The sequence below is a fragment of the Misgurnus anguillicaudatus genome, chromosome 5 (assembly GCF_027580225.2).
Source record: "Misgurnus anguillicaudatus chromosome 5, ASM2758022v2, whole genome shotgun sequence".
NCBI lineage: Eukaryota > Metazoa > Chordata > Actinopteri > Cypriniformes > Cobitidae > Misgurnus > Misgurnus anguillicaudatus.
The window spans coordinates 32,961,264-32,980,074 of record NC_073341.2 but is presented as its reverse complement, the minus strand read 5'-3'; the positions used below and the strand labels follow the sequence as shown (position 1 = coordinate 32,980,074).

The 18,811-nt window shown below is 38.3% G+C and overlaps 1 protein-coding gene across 10 annotated transcripts in view; it reads right to left on the bottom strand.

Annotated features, from left to right (window-relative positions):
• The window catches only part of cep350 (centrosomal protein 350), a 55,049-nt gene that overhangs the window by 24,253 nt on the left and 11,985 nt on the right, over positions 1–18,811 (bottom strand). For all 10 annotated transcript variants that reach the window (XM_073868049.1, XM_073868054.1, XM_073868055.1 and 7 more), the window contains exons 10-16: positions 10,881–10,997; positions 8,402–9,030; positions 6,372–6,496; positions 5,032–5,939; positions 4,776–4,917; positions 3,953–4,098; positions 3,671–3,848 (exon numbers count right to left, since the gene is read on the bottom strand). In XM_073868049.1, the coding sequence (XP_073724150.1) occupies positions 3,671–3,848; positions 3,953–4,098; positions 4,776–4,917; positions 5,032–5,939; positions 6,372–6,496; positions 8,402–9,030; positions 10,881–10,997 (2,245 nt within the window). The remainder of the gene's footprint in view (positions 1–3,670; positions 3,849–3,952; positions 4,099–4,775; positions 4,918–5,031; positions 5,940–6,371; positions 6,497–8,401; positions 9,031–10,880; positions 10,998–18,811) is intronic.

Genomic DNA, 18,811 nt, shown 5'->3' with positions numbered 1-18,811 from the left:
TGGGGGAAAAATACCATTATATTAACAAAATTAGATATACCGCCCAAGTTATAAAATATTTTAAATACCCCTCATTAAAACAATTTAAAGATTTTGTGCTACTGTCAGGTAAGGAGAGTGCGCCGATGACTGGAATAACCCTTAAACCCAAATTAATCCAGTTAAAACTCTTCGCTGCTGGATAAGCCCACTTAAAGACCACATATCTGGAGGTTATTCAGCTCTCTAAATGCTGAACAGGCAGGAAGGCACGAGGGGAATCTAACTCACTGCTTCAACAAATGCCACAGGGAGGCTCGAATGTCACACTGGAGGAAAAGATCTTCTTGGCAATGTGCCTGACCCACAGCACAGAAAACATACTGCACAAAGAGCCTGTGTGTGTGTGTTTATATATGTCATCTACAGGAGACCGAACTGGGCATATAGAAACAGAAATATTGATTCTGGCTCCTCTTCACAGAGCACCCAATAATAATGGCAAACAGGAAGAGTGTGGGATATCTTGTTTAAAGACATATCCTGTATAATGTTGATTTCCGGTGACTTGCAGACAAGCAGAGAGTTAATGAAAGATGAGTGCATAAATCTACTTCAGGAAAACTTGATCAAACTGCATGAGGATACGTGCAACAAGCGAACAACTTGCTATGGCTTTACAAGCTCCAGACTAGGGCTGCATGATTAATCGAAAACGAATCACGATCTCGATTCATACATACACGTGATCCTCTTTGTAAATGAGGGCGATTCTCTTGCATGTAGTATTTCCCTGTATTTAGATACTGCATTCATGTATTTACATTACAACATAACATATTACAACAATTTACGATTAATTAAGAATAATCAACAACTTTATAATTGTTAATATTCTGAAATAAGACTGTCTTGATGACGTATACACCTTAGAAATGCAACCTCCGGAAGACTGCAGCCTTCAGATTGAGAAATGGCGTATCATCGTTTAGTTCTTTAAAGGTTTCGTGTTTTTAAAGTTTTAAGGTTGACCAGTTTGATTAAAATAAATAGCACCTGTGCTTTTTTTGTACAATTACTTTTATTTACTAGTGTCTGTCAACATTCTATTGTTTATGTTTAACAGCTAACACATTTTAAGTTATTCATCTTCTAAAATAAGGAAGAGAGACTTTGAAGACACTTTATTATAACTAAAAGTCAGCTGTAGCACATTTTTGTTACCCGAGTGCAATAATTTTTTTTTTTTAAATATGAGAATCGCTTGAGAGAATCGGGATCTCAATTCCCATGGAGAAAAAAAGTGATTCACATTTTAGCACGAATCGTGCAGCCCTACTCCAGACTGTAACGTGCAACCAGAATTTGCATTTCTAACTAGAACTAGGGTTGCAACAAATATTTGATGAAAATATAATTATTATTATTCATTAGTGTGTTCAGCAACTTTACTGATTAGTGTGGTCTGTGATGTTACTAGCTAGGGGTGTAAATCGGACAGTTAATTCCGATTCGATGCAATAGCGATTTTCTCCACCAGGGATCGATTTTTGCCGATGCATTCAAAAACTTACGATTTGATCCAATTAAAGGCGGAGTCCACGATGTTTGAAAAACGCATTAAAAAGGAGACGGGCCGACTACCAAACCACACTTATAGCCAATCAAATCAAATCAAATGCCGGGTTGCGTATGTGTGGGGCGGGTCTATCAACAGAAGGTCCAGATTCTATTGGGGTAGGGGCGTGTTTGTTTAGGTGATTTCAAATATCAACATTGGCTTTCAAACATCATGGACTCCGCCTTTAATGTATCTATATATTACGTTAGGTAGTTACATTTTTACTTACAAATGCAACCAAAATATATAACATGAACATTTAATTAACCTCTTTGAAAATGGCTCAATCTCTGTCCCAATTGGAACATTTACAACAACAAACTTAAAAGGCAGGATAGGCAGGAATTATCTAAAAAAACTTTTTTTCAAATTTGTTTAAACTGTCTTTATATACCAATGCATAATTAAAATGTAAGTACTCTGAAAAAGAGAGTATAAAACTCGAGTGTCTGTAGACCTCTCAGCTCATTATTTCCATTCGGGACGAAACAAATGATTGGCTTGCGCGACTATCACTCTCTCTCGCGACCATGGCACCACCCCTGTTGCTACGGGATCTGCCCACACACGATTGATTTGAACGTGCACGAGGCACTCTAGGAAGAGCAAAAGTACGGCAGAGAAAGAGCATTCAGAACTCACAGTACCTGCATATGCAGTCAGCGAAGGCAAACGAGGCAAAAAAAGGAAGAAACGATGAAATCAAACGAGAGTAAATATTGCATGGCTTTTCCTCGAGTCGACGATGTCGTAGCGGTATGTCTCTGGAGTGTAGTCCTCATCAGAGTCAACAATGCTTTCATCACGGAAACTCTTACATACAAAACACCTTATGTTATGAATCTGTGTTTAAAACAGTCTTGAGAGGTCTACAGACACTCGATTTTTATACTCTCTTTTTCAGACTACTTACATTTTTCTTATGTATTGGTATATAAAGACAGTTTAAACCAATTTGTAAAAAAGTTTTTTAGATAATTCATGCCTATCCTGCCTTTAACCAAACTACACTTAAAAATAGAAAAATGATTAATGAGGGGCAAAATGACAAATAAAATCAAGGTTATGGAGGCAACAGTCAAAGTCGTTCAGTATTTTGTGCCAAAATGTGCAATAGTTACAAACACTGAGGTAATTAATTAAAATTTGTAATTAAATTTAAAAATTAATTAATATAAAAAATAAGTTTGTTAAACTTAAGCATTTGATCTGTCAAATAACATCAGATCTAACAGTCAAACAAGTGCTGCAGTGACCTCTTTTGAGAGATTTTTCTTAAAAAAAAAATAAAAAAAAATCAACTGATCAACATCTAAAAGAGGACATGAGAGAGAACACTGCATTTGGCATGGACAATATCACATGCAGTGCTAAACACACTCTCTTTCGCTGTGTTTTCGCTGCAACAACCATTTTTGTTGCTACATCGGATTCACTTGCTGATGCTAGCAGATGTAAAATAAACAAAAATGCCCGCTTTCGTGGAAAAGCGTACATGGACGTTATGTCAAGGAGGACATGGAGAGTGTCAAAATAAAGGTACGTCAAATCGGTTCTTTATGTGTGCCATTGATGCATAAGATCGTTAGAAATAAAATTAAGGTAGCATTTCATATCCATGTAGTGTTCCCCCCCTATTACTAGCCCACCGCCCCATTGAAACCAAAAAGACATGTCTTTCCCTTACATTGCACGTTCCTTGCAGCACAAAAAGCAGGCGTTACATGATGACGTAAGACAACGTGATGATTGACAGGATGATGGCAAAAGCTCAACGTTTTGTTAAAGTTAAATTTCTTTTATTAATATGTTGCAGTGGGCAAGTGACCACAAACCAAACTAATTAATAATGACACTATCCATTATCAATTCATTAATTAGTTGTTGGGTCTCTACTAATGACTAATAGTCACTGGGGTAGACATACTTAATTTGGGAGAAAATAACAAAATACGTCCTTTTATAAAAAAAATGATTCTGAACTACTATTCACATCATGTAATGTAATCTGGTGTGCAGTGTTCCACCATCTAATTTACAGGAACTCCCTAACAGGTCTAACCGGCTCACCTGTGGATGGATTGGGCTGAGGCGCCCCCAAGTGTACTGTCTGTGTCCATGCTGCTCCTGTTAGAGCTGCGACTGCTGGATGCTTTCAGAGAACCGTTCCTCTTAAAACCATCAGCAGTGAGATCAGAAATAACAGAAAAAGTGTTTCTCTGGCCCTCATGCAGGCTCCTTTCTGAAGCTGTAGGCACATATGAAGATGATAAGAGATTCATTTTATACTCTGATGAAGATCAGATGATGTGCTAGGCCCACTGGCTCTGTAAGTATACAAGTATATCTGACCTTTCTTGCTTCCTGAGCTGGCAGAGTGTGGAGAAGAAAGGGGCGTGAGGCCGGGTGAACGGTGAGATCTCTCTCCACTTCTGTTATCACATGCAGATCTGCCACTTAGCATCTCTTCAGGGGGACTGAACCGACCGTAGCCATTACTGTGGAGCGAAGGAGGGAGTTAATTTTTTATAAAGTCAGACAATGCTACTACTGAAAGTTACTATGACCTTTCAAGATCTGTTTAATGATAAGATTAAGTCTAAATAAAAAAAATTCAGATGATAACTAGATGCCACTTGTTAAAACAGTCCCTTATAACAGAGATTAGGGATGCACGATATATCGGCCAACATATCGTTATCGGCTGATAACTGCTTATTTTTAATATGATCGGTTATCGGTCTGATAGCAAAATTAGGCCGATAAATGAAAGTCGATAAATGATGGATTATTTTGGTTTGTTGAACCACTTCACTTGCTCATTGCTGGCCATGTGGAGTTTTGATTGGTGCTTTCTGTGACATAGCACGAAGATGACACGTGTTGCGGGCTTAAGAAGAGTATGCTAGTCTAGCGCAAAGACAAGATGTCCGCGGTCTGGGAGTTATTAATATAGTTTGCCTACTATGCTCTGTAGGAGCAAATGAACTGATATACTATTCAAAACGGTTAACAGGGTATGGATTAATACACCAACAGTCCAACACTGCCCCCATCAGGCTTATTCCCAGAATTTAGATTGCATTTACATTATAAACTAGCACATAAGCCACTGTTAGAAAATGTCTAGATAGAATTATAATAAAGACTTCAATAAATCAATATAAAAATTTACCTGAGCCCATTAAGACTTCTCTTGGATGCTGACTGGCTACTGCCACGAGAGGAAATGAAGTCATCCTCATAGGCCACTCCATCCAAAGAGCTGGCAACAGAGCGGACAGCTGGAGAATTCTTACCTCCCCTCTCATCAAACACTACATGAAAGTAAAAATAAATAAAATATATGCTGTATAAATATATATAAAAATGCACTTAATAATGTACTCTGATACACAGTTTAAAGTATAGCACGTCAAAAAAGTTTTCACCTTTGCCGTAACTGTGCATGTTCTTGGTGAATATATTGATAACACTATTTGGGCTTCCTTTGGCAAGTTCCTCCCAAGGTCCATTGCTCTCTCGTACCAGACTGGATGGACTAAAAGGAAGATGTTTCTCGGCCTCTCTCTGAAAGCGTGAAATTGGGTCTAAACTGTCTCCATTCTGAAGAGCTCCACTGTATCCTGTGGTTCCCAGTCTGTGACTGGATTTGGGCAGTTCTTGAAGGTCTTCGTCATCTTCTGACATACTTCCTTCGCTTAGGAGAGGACCTTCACTGATAGAACCTCCACTGGAGTCTAAAGCAACCTCATGGGCATCAGGCTTTGGAGGAGAAGAGAACCTGTGCATGTTTCTAGCAGCAAGGCCGGAGGGTACATGTTTTCTGTCTACAGTTTCTGTCTTCTCCCTAAAAGTGTGCAGGTTTCCCACACCTGGTAGGGCATCTTCGTATGTGCTTTGACCTGCAGCGAGCAGTCTATGAATCCTCTCCATCAGGTCATCAGAACCTATTTGGTTCTCTCTGACTGGTGGGCTGACAGGGTTGGCCCATCGGTTATCGGTTGGGATTGAAAGACCTGTGCCCATGTCCCTGGCACAGCCGTAGTTGATTCCGGTACCGGCTAGTTTGCGTGCCTCACTCTCTATGCGGCTGGACAGAGAAGCAGCAGTGGCCTTGAGGGCCTCGATCCGGTTCATCTTGCGCCCCGTGTCTGAAGAGAACGCACTGGGTCCGGGTCTGGACTCTCTTTCAGGTCGTGAAGGATCTGCATTATGTTCTAAAAGTTGAGAGAAGATGTCACCTGAGGGAGGCAATATTGGGTTGCTTCCCATTATTAGAGCAGGACTACGGTGGTCAGACTGGAGCCAGGATGATCCTGCAAATCCCAACTCATTCCTAAAGAAAAAGCATAGGATAATTATAAAGTAATAATGACTATACAACACAAAGACTTGGCAAAAATAATACTTCACATGCAATAAACATTTGGAATTCACTAGGACCTTCGGGTGTCCATAACTAATCAGATTTCATTTAGCCTTCATTTAAAAGGCATTCAAAAACTACCCAGTGTCCATGAGCTTGATGTGCACCAGATGCCACTGACTACATACACTTATAGGTGGCCATGGAAACCACTGTGGGCAGGAAACAAACACTTCTAAGCATTGGGCCAAGCATTTAATCTATTTGTACAAAAATACTTGAAATACTTGAGAGATTCTTTCCGTGCAAGGTAATACAAATCACTTTTTATGGAAATGGAAACTTCATGAAGTTTTCTTTAATAGATAAACGGCAAGTTACATTTAAAGGGGTCCGCTTTACCTGGACAATGGGGGCTGACATTGCTCCGGAAGGGACAGATCGCTGCTGGAGGTTGTGCTCTGAGGTCGATCTTGTCTTTTGTTTTCTTTATCAGACTCTCCGGATGGCTGGTACGCTGGTCTCTGCTGCAACGGCACAACACAAGCAACACTAAAACAACTGGCCGATCTGTATTGGTTTTTAACAGCCAATGGCAATATCTAATGACAATATCTCACTGAATTATGTCTTAAGATGTACAAGAAAACACTTGGGCCCTGTGTCCACCGAAGCATTTCAATTGTTTCCAATTTCCCAAAACGTTTTTAAAAAAAGATGCAGCCGGTGAGATGCTGAGCGTAGAGCACTTAGCATTTTTACCTGTTGCTAAAAACTTTAGGTGAAATGCTGAGCTTGTCAAAGTCCCTTTTCACTTAGTTGTCCAACCACAGTAAAGTAAGGGTGGGACAAATACCACACCAACCAACCGGCACATCGCACAACGACTGACAAACAAGAAAGAAGTATCACAGCAACCAAAAGGCTCAACTGAAGAAATGCTGGCAAGCACCCACAACTGCTATTTTTAGAAAAGCGGCTGGCGTTTCAGCAGCGTTTAAACGCTTTAGTGGACACAGGGCCTTAAACACAAATCTGCATCACCCAATAATAAAACTATTTGTGGGCAAAGCAGATCATCCTAAAAAGATGCGTAACTGCTATTGATATGGATGGGGGAAATCACAAAGGTCAATATGGCCACTCTATAGAGCCCTGCAAGCCCGTCGGAGCCCGACAGGCTAAGCCCATTTGGGCCGGGCTCGGGCCGTTTTTTTTTATTACAGACCAGGCTCGGGTCGGGCTTATTTTAGCGTCTCTCCTCATGGTGTGTGTGTGTTTTGCGTGTGTAGCAGAAACAGCGCGCATCCGAGAGAGAGAGAGAGAGCGCGCACATCAAAGAGAGCGGGCATCAGAGAGAGCTTAAAAGTGATTGATATTGGTCTCGGGCCAGGTCGGCTTTGGGCTGAAAAAAATTGCAGGAATTGTCGGGCTGGGGTCGGGTAGGGCTTGAACACTACGGGCCAGGGCTGGGTTAGGGCTGGAGTTTTTGGCCCGTGCAGGGCTCTACCACTCTAGTCTTGCCTAGGGATGTCACAATAATGAAATAATCATCTTATCGTGATTGTTTGACATCATCACAATGATTGCACATCTTTCTAAAAACACAAGGGGAGCTGTAGCACCTGTATAAGACAGTATCAGATGGCGCACCTTAACTGGGGCATACACACCAAACAAGAGTTCAACGATTTGCGTGAGTAGATTACATACAAAGTCAATGCAAAGACGCGATCAGATGCATCGTTGCGTGGGCGATGCGAATGACGCGAATTGGGCGGCGCAATTGCAGCGAAAAAAAAGGCTATTCACCTCAAACGCGCAAGTTAAAATATTCAACTCAAGCGAAAAATTTGCAAGACACAAAGTTAAATCCCGCGAGTAATCTAAAGTGAGCAACGTGATGCTACGCGTTTGGTGTGTACGAAGCATAATGCCACACATTGCAAAGCCATTCAATACAGTGGCAAAAACAGCATTTAAAGAAATGCGGCAAAACTTGATAAGCAGTATGAACTGCCAGGTAAAAAATACATTTCCGAAACACAATTCCAAATTTAGGGAAGTGATGGATGCTATTAATATTTACTGCCAGGTAAACCTTGCAAAATATTAATTTAACTAATCACAACAATGTGTGAAAATTAATACATGGACAAACAAAAAATTTATGAGAATTAAATGTCAAAACAATAAAACAGACAATTAATCATCATAGCCGTCAAAGCCATAAAAAAGTTAATTAATCTGCAATTAATCTGCATAATCGTCACAATTTATTAGACAATTAACCGTCAGCCAAATTCCATAATTGTGACAGCACTAGTCCTGCCTTCCAGTCTTCTGGTGGAGGGACTTTGCGCATGCTCAATATCTGCATTGTTGCAAACATGGTAGTGCAGTGATGCAACTTTTTTACTTAAATCATCTACCTGTTGGCTGATGTTTGATGCGGCAGCAGCCTTAATTTCTTCATTAAGTTGAGTCTGTTCCAGCAGAAGTTTGGTGTATGTTTCTTGAAGTCGTTTCTTTATTGGCCCTTCGGGTCCCCTCGTTGGCCCCACTCGCTGTCTCTTGTAGAGCTCTTGCAGCCGTTTATTCCTATTCTCTTCTTCTTCCCTCTGGGCTCTTCTCTCCTCCGCTTGTCGCTTTTTGCGCTCTTCCTGTTTTTGAACGATATACATGCGCACCGCCTCTGCATCATAGTGCCGTTTCTTCTGCTTGGGCTGCTCAGGTTCCTCTACCCTCTTGGTGGTCTTGGCAGGACTGGCACTGCGGGAAACCCGGTTTGAGGCACGAGCCCTGGAGTTGGGCACGGCTGCCCTGCTGCTCTCCTCTTCCAACTGGAGGTCATCTAGAATGCTTCGTATGTCAGCTGGGAGCAGGTCAGTTTGGGGAGATTTTCCTCTACCTCTCCCTGCTGATCTGAAGGGTACGGCTGATTGCGATGGCCCAGGTGCCTCTTCGGAAACTACATGATTGCGGGGTCTTTCTGTGCTTTTGGGCCTTAAATGTCGGCTCCGCTCCAGGCGAGGATCAGAGGTGGAGCGAGGGACAGGGCCTGCAGGATAAGATGGTGGAAAGAGTAGAGGGAGAAAGTAAGTATGAGAGAATAAACAAATACACATAAACAGCACAGTTGGACTAGATGGGTGATTCTCACGAAATTATACTTATGAGGTGTCATGAAACATTTTGATAAAAAAAGTAAATGCAAAGTAAGAGTATTAAAATAAGAAGCATATACAGTTACAAACATCTATTCATGCACTATTTTGCACATGATTTCAAATGACATCAAACAAACCAATTTTGTTTTTTTTTTAAATGGGAAATTTTCATTACCGCAACATGTCCATGATTGGATTTGGGTTCTTTGACATGGAAATATTTATAATTAAAAAATCAAAAAAAATTAAGCGCTTCATTGCATGTCATACTATAAACATTTACAGTAAAGAAACATGTGGTATTTGGTGATCATTGGTAAATGTAGAGACAATTATAAGGAATATAAATGGGTCCAAGACCAATTTTCTCATCCTCCACAACAATTTTCAATCATTTTTTAAACCCTCAATGAACTAACATTTTCAAAAAAAATTGTTGGAAGGGACATTATTGACCGTGACACTCAAGATGGCTACCAGGTTAGCAGTTCTTATTTTTTCTCTCCAGATAAAAGTTAAAATTTTGTTTGTCATAGTACCTAGACAACTTTTTAGTTCTCATTACCAAAACACGAGTTTGTAAATGCATATATTTTATGTAATATCATGTTGTGGTAATGATAATTTTTGATAATGATAATTGAAAATTTTTTAATAATTCTACAGTAAATATTTTTTAAATCCTCTAAAAATTATGGTTATACTAAGTTCAGATTTATAAAAAAATTTGATGCTGGAGACCTTCTACGTCTGGTGTCACCTTGTGCCAAATTTCGTGGCCGTCTTACTTTGCCGCAGTCACACTTGACTTTTTCGTTGCCCATATATAAGCGTAGGCGTCTGACAATAAATTCTTTTGAGCGTTTTGGCCCAATTTTCGTGTCTGGATCTCATTTGTTTTATATTTTTGAGTTATTGTTGGATCTACACACCACCAGAAGTTGTGTATCAACATGTGCAAGCTATCTTATCGATACAGTAATATTGTTATACCCAAAGCACGTGTCATCAACCAGTCAGATGTGCTAGATGTGTTTATTTATGAAAATTGATCTACCTAAAATAAAACTGCAATCCCCTTAAGGTGACAGATGGAAATATTAAGTTAACAACCAAGCGAGATTCTGTAGACAAAATCCTGAACAGCAAACCTAAATATTAAATCTACCCCATATGTGTCAATCAATTTATAAACATCACAAAGCATCTGCACCGTACAGCCTCTCTTCAGCGGTTGCTTGCATATAATGTTTAAATCAATGCAGCATCGAGCATTTCCGTCTCTGCAGTCCAATAAATCAGTACTAGAGTAACCGTATAATGCTGAGCCCTGTGTGTGAGGAAAACAACCAGGCTGGGGAAAAAATCAGGTCGGGACTCAGCACACATTGTAAACCGAGTCAGAAAGTCCCAGTCGAAACCTATTTATTACGGTCACCAAGCTGCAAAGTTTACCAATGTAAATATGCTTCCTAAATCTTTGGGTATTAATAGACCTGACACTTAACACGGCTACTGCAACACTACGCTACAGCACAATGCAACACATGGGAAATTTAATAATGTAGCATTAATCTAATCAAAGACATCATAAAAAAGTAGAAGTCAAAAACATAAACCAGGTGACATTTATGGCTCAATAAACAACTCAGATATTTAATAACAATGTTTGTGATTGGCCTGATCACCGAGCCGTCACTATAGCGATGCAGTGGAGCCTGTCTGATATCTCTTCTCTCACCTGTTCTCGTCTGTCTCTCTGTGGACTTAGCCCGAGGCTCGCTGCGTACCCGTGGCGCAGGCCCAAGCATCATCTTCTCCAGCTTTTGCCCCTCTCGCCATGACGACGTGCTGATCACTATGGAGACAGATGACTTGAGAATACAGTTGCTCTTAGAGTTCATTTATATTTTAACAAGAGTGATGAAGCCAGAGGGAAAACTATGACAAAAGGAACTTATAATGAACCATCAGAGTAGCTTTTAATCACATCAACACAGATTTTAAATGACATTGAAACTCGTGTTAAAAATAACATCCATTAGAGACAGTTTACAATAACATCCAGTAGATTATTTAATGAAACTGATATTATGAAATCAAATTCATCCCTATTTGCTTTCTAAATAAATGTTCCTGGCCTGGCCTGTTTGCATGATTCATCTGTACATTTAAGAAAAAGAGGTTTGCTTTTATAATCTTTAATCAAAAATGTAATAACTTTCTCAGGACAAAAATTACTTTGATGACATAACTAATGCTGCATGCAAGGGGAAGCATAAGCCAATAGCAACAGGTGGGTTACCATCACACTGATTGCATTCGCATTTTGAAGTATTGCATAAAAACTAGGGCTGGGTATTGGCAAGGGCCTCCCGATACGATACATATCACGATACATGTGTCACGATGCGGTACGTGTCGCGATACGATTCGTTGCATTTTGCGATACATTGCAATACTTTTTCTTTTTTTATCAAAGAAAGAGGAGAGGAAGAGGAGGCCATTTGATGTGTTTTAAAATATCGATAGAAGAGATCAAAATTAGTGATGCACCGATGTATCGGCCACCGATATTTATCGGCCGATTTTTGATGAATTTGAAACCATCGGCATATCGGCAATAACACAAGACAGGCCGATACCGATTGTTTATTAATTAACTGCATAAAGAAATCCATTATATGTAAAAAATGAGTTAATGTTGTTAATAAAATAAATGCTGAATAGCAAAAACCACCTTTAAAGGTTGTCATGCTGTCTTATTATATTTGTTTTAATTTGCCTCTCTTATTATGTTGGTCAGTTGGATGTTAGTTAGATCCAATCCATGTTCAGTAAAAATAATTTGATGCAGAAATAAACTAGCTAATAGACCAACTGTATAGTATTGTATACAAGTGTTTGATATCGGTATCGGCATCGGCCAGAAGTTGTCTGTTTAAATCGGAATCGGCCCAAAAAAATCCTATCGGTGCATCCCTAATCAAAATATCGATACACTATCGCGATAGTTAGCTGTATTGATATTTTTGCACAGCCATAATAAAAACAAGTGATGAAAACGGCAAATTCTAAATAAAAGGTTTTTACACTCGCTTGAAGTGTTTTTTTTACTTATGCGAAAAAGAGTAAATGCAAATAATGGGAGATGAAAACGCATTTGCTGAATAAATTTTGACGTAGCGAATATTAAACCCATGTAACTGATCATCTAGCTGTATCAGCTGTCGTTGTCTTTACCATATATGGGGCTCGACATCTTTGCAATGCCCTTGCTGCTTGTGCCTGCATCAAAAAGTCTCCATTTCTTTTTCTGTGCACAGCAATCAGTTTGACAATTACAAGCTGCACTGCTAGTAAACTTATAACTTGCCCAATCTTAACTAAATGCAGTCCTGTCTCCATTTTTCTAAGGGTGCCTTGTTTTTTTTATTTATTTTTGGTTACTAGGTTACCAATACCTCGCTCGAAAAACTTGACGGAAACGCACCTAATTAAAATTTGTTACATGTTAAAAATATTCACTTCACTTTTCGATGGAAACCCAGCTAATGTTCATATCTCATTATCCAATCATTGAAAAAATACAAAAGCCACCCTCACTGTTATTTTACATCTACTGTTATTAGGCAGTGTTTTAGTCGAGACCACCTAAACCGAGACCAAGACAAGACCAAGACCAGAGGGTGCCGAGATCAAGACGAGACCAAGACAAGACCGACACTGAAGTCAGTTAAGACCAAACCAAGATCCACCAAGACCATCAAAAAAGGAATGGAATTACATCTTAAATATTGTGGGCCTTTGTAATCATTTTGTTGACAGATTTCTATATGAACAATCTCCCATTTATTTTTACCAGCACAAAGCTAATAAAAGAAATCAAATAAGAAATACGTCAGTAATTGCTTTTAAAGTCATTCATTCACATTAATTATGTTAAAACATACTGTAAATTTGTAAACCAGCAATTTAGTGTAATTCCCTCAGTTACTGTGGCGGACATTCCTATGTCCATAAACCAGATATCTATTGCTATTATGTTAGCCGGACATTAAGGACAATATTTTAACTTGCTCAGCAGTAATTAGTAGGGCTGTCACTTTTCGTTCGAAAATCGATTGCACAATCGATCGGACCAACCAAAAAGAGTTTCGAAAACGAAAATAGGCAATCGATTTTAACCAAATATGTACACTATTAATTTTAAAATAATTAAACAGTGAAAAATATAGATGTAACAAAACTCACAAACAAACAGAAAAAGAAAATAAAGAATTACGAAAGTGCATTAGGTGTGCGAAAGCTAGACAGAAAATACCCAGCAATTTTACGCACCTATAGTTTCACGAATTCAATCGCTGCATCTAGTGTTTTGCAAAGAAAATGGAGGACAACGTCAATAAACCTGTGCAACACGAGAGAGCGTCGAAATTGTGACCTTACAGGAGATGATGAGTTATGACAAGGAGCCACCCTGGCGAGCTGAAAGCGACCCGCTTTTGTGATGGAAGATTGGCAGTACGAAATACGCAGCTGGCAACGAAGTACCCGAGTTTCCCTGGGACATCAGTGCGGTCGGAGTGTGTCTTCTGAACAGATGGACATATAGTAAATGAAAAGCGCTCTGCTCTTGACCCCTAAAATGTTGATCGACTTGTTTTCCTGGGGGCGTATTACAGAAAAGTCCTAACTTTAAAATCTTATCTTAACTGTTTGGTAACCATGGTAATTTCAGTTAGGACCTCATTTAAGACAAAAGCTATTACAGAATGATGTTCCTAAATGCATTATCTTATCTTAACTGCAGATAGGAAAGTGGTATTACAGAAGCATCCTAACTTGACAAAACATCCTAAAAACTTTAGGGTAACCTCACAGGTGTCCTAACATAAAACTTTAATGAGAACCAGCTGAAACAATCACATTATGATAGAGCTGCGGGAGAATGACATTACATTTTTAACAAAGTGGAGGATGAAAAACATCAATGTTTGTTTTTGGATTACTCTTTGAATGTTTTTTACCTTCACACATTCACATAATCACAATGTTTCTCACTAGTGGAGCGATCTTTCAATTCTGTCATCCCTCATTATTAAAAAACAGTTATCTTATCCGTGAACACTTGATGGGATTATAGTGAATACAGTACACACTTGACTCAGCATCTATTTCTTGTCATGTCTCTTATCAAATGTTGAAATATACAATAGTATCCGAGCACTTAGGAAGAATAATTTTTTTAATTTTTGTAAGTCACATTTGCTAAATGTTTAAATTGAATGGTAACTAATAGATGATGTGCTAAAACACTAATACAAAAAACACAGACTATGATTACTATGAATTTAACAAAATTTATTTTTCTTGCCCATTGAAATTAAAAGGACAATTCTTTTGTTTACTGTAGCAGCAGCTCACGCATTGCTGGTTGCTTGGTAACAGACATGACAGTTGATAGCCGAACATGATTAAGCGATTTGGGATTTCCTAACTAGAGATCAGTGGTGGACGAATTACACAAATCGTGTACTTGAGTAAAAGTAAAGATACCCAGGGTAAAATATTACTAACGTAAAAGTAGAAGTACTTTCTTAAAATTTTTACTTGAGTAAATGTACACTAGTATCTGCCTCAATTTGTAATTAAGTACTAAAGTACTGTGATTTTTTATGGCCGTATCATTTTTGTCACAAAACTCAAATTATGTGAAATAACTCTCTTGGCTAACCAATCAATTAATAGAAGGACATTAATAAATCAGACACTGATGTCTATTAAAATTATCATAATCCTAAAACCTTAAAAACTAAAAATTTCCTTTAGCATCAAATGAAATAACAGGATTTTAGAGCAGTAAGTCTCATTTCAAGATTTATTTGTTAAATAATTTATCAGTTTAAGTGTAATAAAAACTTGACTTAAGCACAGGTTCACAATAGTTTTCAAAACATTAAATACATAACGTTATCTAGAAATCAGTCTCCCTTTCTTTGACAAATAAAACAAGCCTTACAGAATATAATTTCAGAAACGTTTCATGTGCTTTAGCATGTCATATGTATATTGTAATACATAATTAAATATATTTATATATTTTGGAAGCAAAACTTTTGAAAATAATAATAACAATCTCAGTTAATAGGGAGCACTCCAATCCACCTGCCTGTTAAGCAACATACACTGCATGGCTAGTCAAAATGTCATTTATATTTTACAACAGTGTTGATAGTGATTAATTGTCATTTCAAAATAACAAAGCACTGAGCTTCAAATACAATGAACTTAAGTGAAACAGCTAACTATACGGCTAAAAATAGCTTCAGCCTGCATAGCTTAAAGTTCATTCATGATAACGTCGTATATATTTTAGCAACACAATTAACAGTTTTCTGCAAGCTACTGTTAAGATTGCTCATTTAAAAATATAACCAGAATAAAAATGGCTTACCTCTACGCGTTTCCTTAGATTTGAAAGAGTATTCTTTTAAAACGAAATAGTTTCAAGGCAGGCACAGAAGACACGAAGGACATGTTCTTTTATTCAAGGACTTAAAAAACTAGCGTAAATAAGGCCGTTGTTGTTGTGACGGGTCAGTTATCTCCCCCGTTGTTTTTGAATGCAGTTTCATTCTCCAAACGATGCATTGGCTGGCTGCTGCACTCGCGTAGCTTACGTGAAACAGCGCGGCAACCAAAACAAGTTCGAAACTAAGCGCATGCTGTACCCTGATTGGTGGTTTGACGCATCACGTGTGCATCTTAGTTTTTTTGTGCAGCTTTAGTTTGCCCAGTTACGTTTTTATCCACTGATAAATAAAAAGGAACGACCGATTTTTTAAAATGTAGTGGAGTAAAAAGTAAGATATTTGACTTTAAAATGTAGTAAAGTAAAAGTAAAAGTCTCCCAAAATAAAAGTACTTGAGTAAAGTACAGATACGCGAAAAAACTACTTAAGTACAGTAACGAATTACATTTACTTCGTTACTGTCCACCACTGCTAGAGATGAGATCAGATTTGGTGAGATAAGATGAGAATCCTAAATCAATTTAAGATTTGCTTCTGTAATATGAATTTGTGAAAAATCTTAACTTTAGTGCTGCCACTAACGACTAATTTTCTAACGACTAATCTTTCGACTAATTTTTCGAATAGTCGACTATTCTAAACGACTAATTAAAAAAAACTCAAGTGTTTGTTATTTCATTGTGTCCATTTTATTTTGAACCCACCGGTGTCTTAAACAATATGAATAACTTAAATGTTACCAAATAAAAAATTACAATGTAAACAATATAAATAATAATAAAAACTTCCAGTGCAAAGTAGATGCTTAACAGAAATATGAAATGTTTCACTTCTACTCTTTGATCTTATATTGCATTTTAACACAACTGAATGCTATTTTACATATTATCTGTTCTGTTGTAGCTAATAAAATAGTGACTAAACATGACCCATCACCTCGTTTTTTATCCAACCAGCTGTTCCTTTAACTGCTGCTAAAATCCTGATTTAGATATGCAAAAATCACCATACATTTACATTGTAGCTTTACTGCTGTTGCTCTTCTCATAATTGTTGTTGTGTTTTGAGCCATTTCTTGATTTTAAATGCGAGTGATATAGCGCAGACAATTCGGTGCAAATTCAGAAATATAAGAGAATACACTGTTGTTGTTACATAGACTACAGAACACGGCATACAGCATCATAGGGAGGGAGAAAGCTCGCACACAGACTCACACTACTGCTAATCTTTCTTCAAGTCATGTTAACTCGATCAGTCGTCTTTGTCCGAGACATCTGTGAATGTTGACGTTTACGCAAAAAAGAAAGTACATTAAAAACACTGCCACCTTTTCACTGTCACGTAAGAGAGAGGCGCGCACGGTCGAGGCGCTGCAAGCAACATGAGTGATAGAGAGAGAGAGAGAGAGAGAGAGAGAGAGAGAGAGACGCGCTAAACACTCGCAACAATGAATTGAGCCGTTTAAAATAGTAAAATAAAAATGTAAATGAAAATCATGAAAAATCTATTTTGCGTCCAGTGTTGATTCCGTGGCAAACACTGATAGCCTTTAACATCCAAAGACAGAGTCATTGTACTTCTCAAAAGAGTTAATAAAACAGTTCTGACTAGCTCGCCGTTTCATTAATAATCATATAACAGTTACTTACGTTGTCCTATTCTCTATGGGAGTATCGTCAATAACTCCCGAGTGTTTTCGTTTGAGATGCTCGTGCATTGTCGTTGTGCTCCCGTGATAAGCCAGCGACGTTTGGCACGGTGTAACAGACCACTCTTTTATCACAACTTGGCTTAAAATACTTTCATACATCGGAAGCTTTCGGACTCATAATTCCATAGACTCACCTGCCACCGCCAATTTTTCAAAATTAAAGCAGTGAAGGCAGGGGGAGAGGGAAGAAAGATGATAGCGTAGCAGATTAACCAGCAGGGCGCACAGCGCATAGACTGGTGTGGAGGTGAATTACATTGAGCCATTTGAGACATGAGACAGAATTACAGTGGGCCGTTTGGACGGAAAAAAATAAATATGCGACTCCTCGACTAAAAAAATTGCTGTCTACAAATTTTCATCGTCGATTTCGTCTACTATTAGTGGCAGCACTACTTAACTTAACACATTATATCTTAAGTTAAGACCCAAGATAGAAAGTTTCTGTAATACGCCCCCTGACCAATAATTTGTAATGGCCCTAGCCTTTTTGCGCATTTCATTATGCCTGCCTAGTGCCGCCTAAGTGTCGGTTACGTTTAATAAAAAAAATACACAGCATGTTCTCAACTTCAAGTAAGTCTATTTAAAGTTTCATTTTTGAACAGTTGTTTGAAATGGATCGAATCATTATTTAAAATAATTTTTGAATTGCCTTAATCATAAAAGCAGCCGGTTGAAGCCTGCAGTAATGTTTTTCGTTTATGGCAGCAGTCCACTCTGCATATTTTTTTAGAGAATGTTGAACTACTGTTGCTGTTTTTTATTCTGCACGAAACTTAATGACAATGAATAAGAAATATTGCTGACTTGTGCGTTTCAGGCGCTCTCTTTACATTTGTCTGTTATTTGGCGTTGAAAATGGAAACGTCTTTTACTTGGAAAATCGATTTTACAATCGATTCAATGAACACTTATATATTAAAAATCGAAAATGATTTTTTCACAAAAGTGACAGCCCTAGTAATTAGGTTTGTGTAGTGCAGTCCATGCACATGTGCATAGTATGTTTGTGCCCTTATAATCTAGGTTAAACAGCAAAAGATCAATTCTGAGGAAAACAAGTGGGGTGAGGTCAGATTTCACTTCTGTCCTATTGCCTGCAAGCGTGCACATAGATGGCATGCGTGACATCTCTCTTGAAGTCGGCGAGGCCGTGGAAGCTTGAGCTGTGACGCATCAAGCATTCCTACGTTAGCTTGCCGCAGCAACCATCCCGTTAATCTGCATGCTAGAGATTTTAGACATTTCTGCGGGGATAGTTGACTCCGTGCTCATGGACAGAAGTTAACACGCAACTTTAAGCATCCTGCAGACAACAGATTCCTCGGTTTACGTCTGGACTTTTTCCCAGTGCGTGTAACTTAAATACAATTGACTCTAAGTGCTTCATTTCAATATTATTTGTTTAAATAAGCTAGA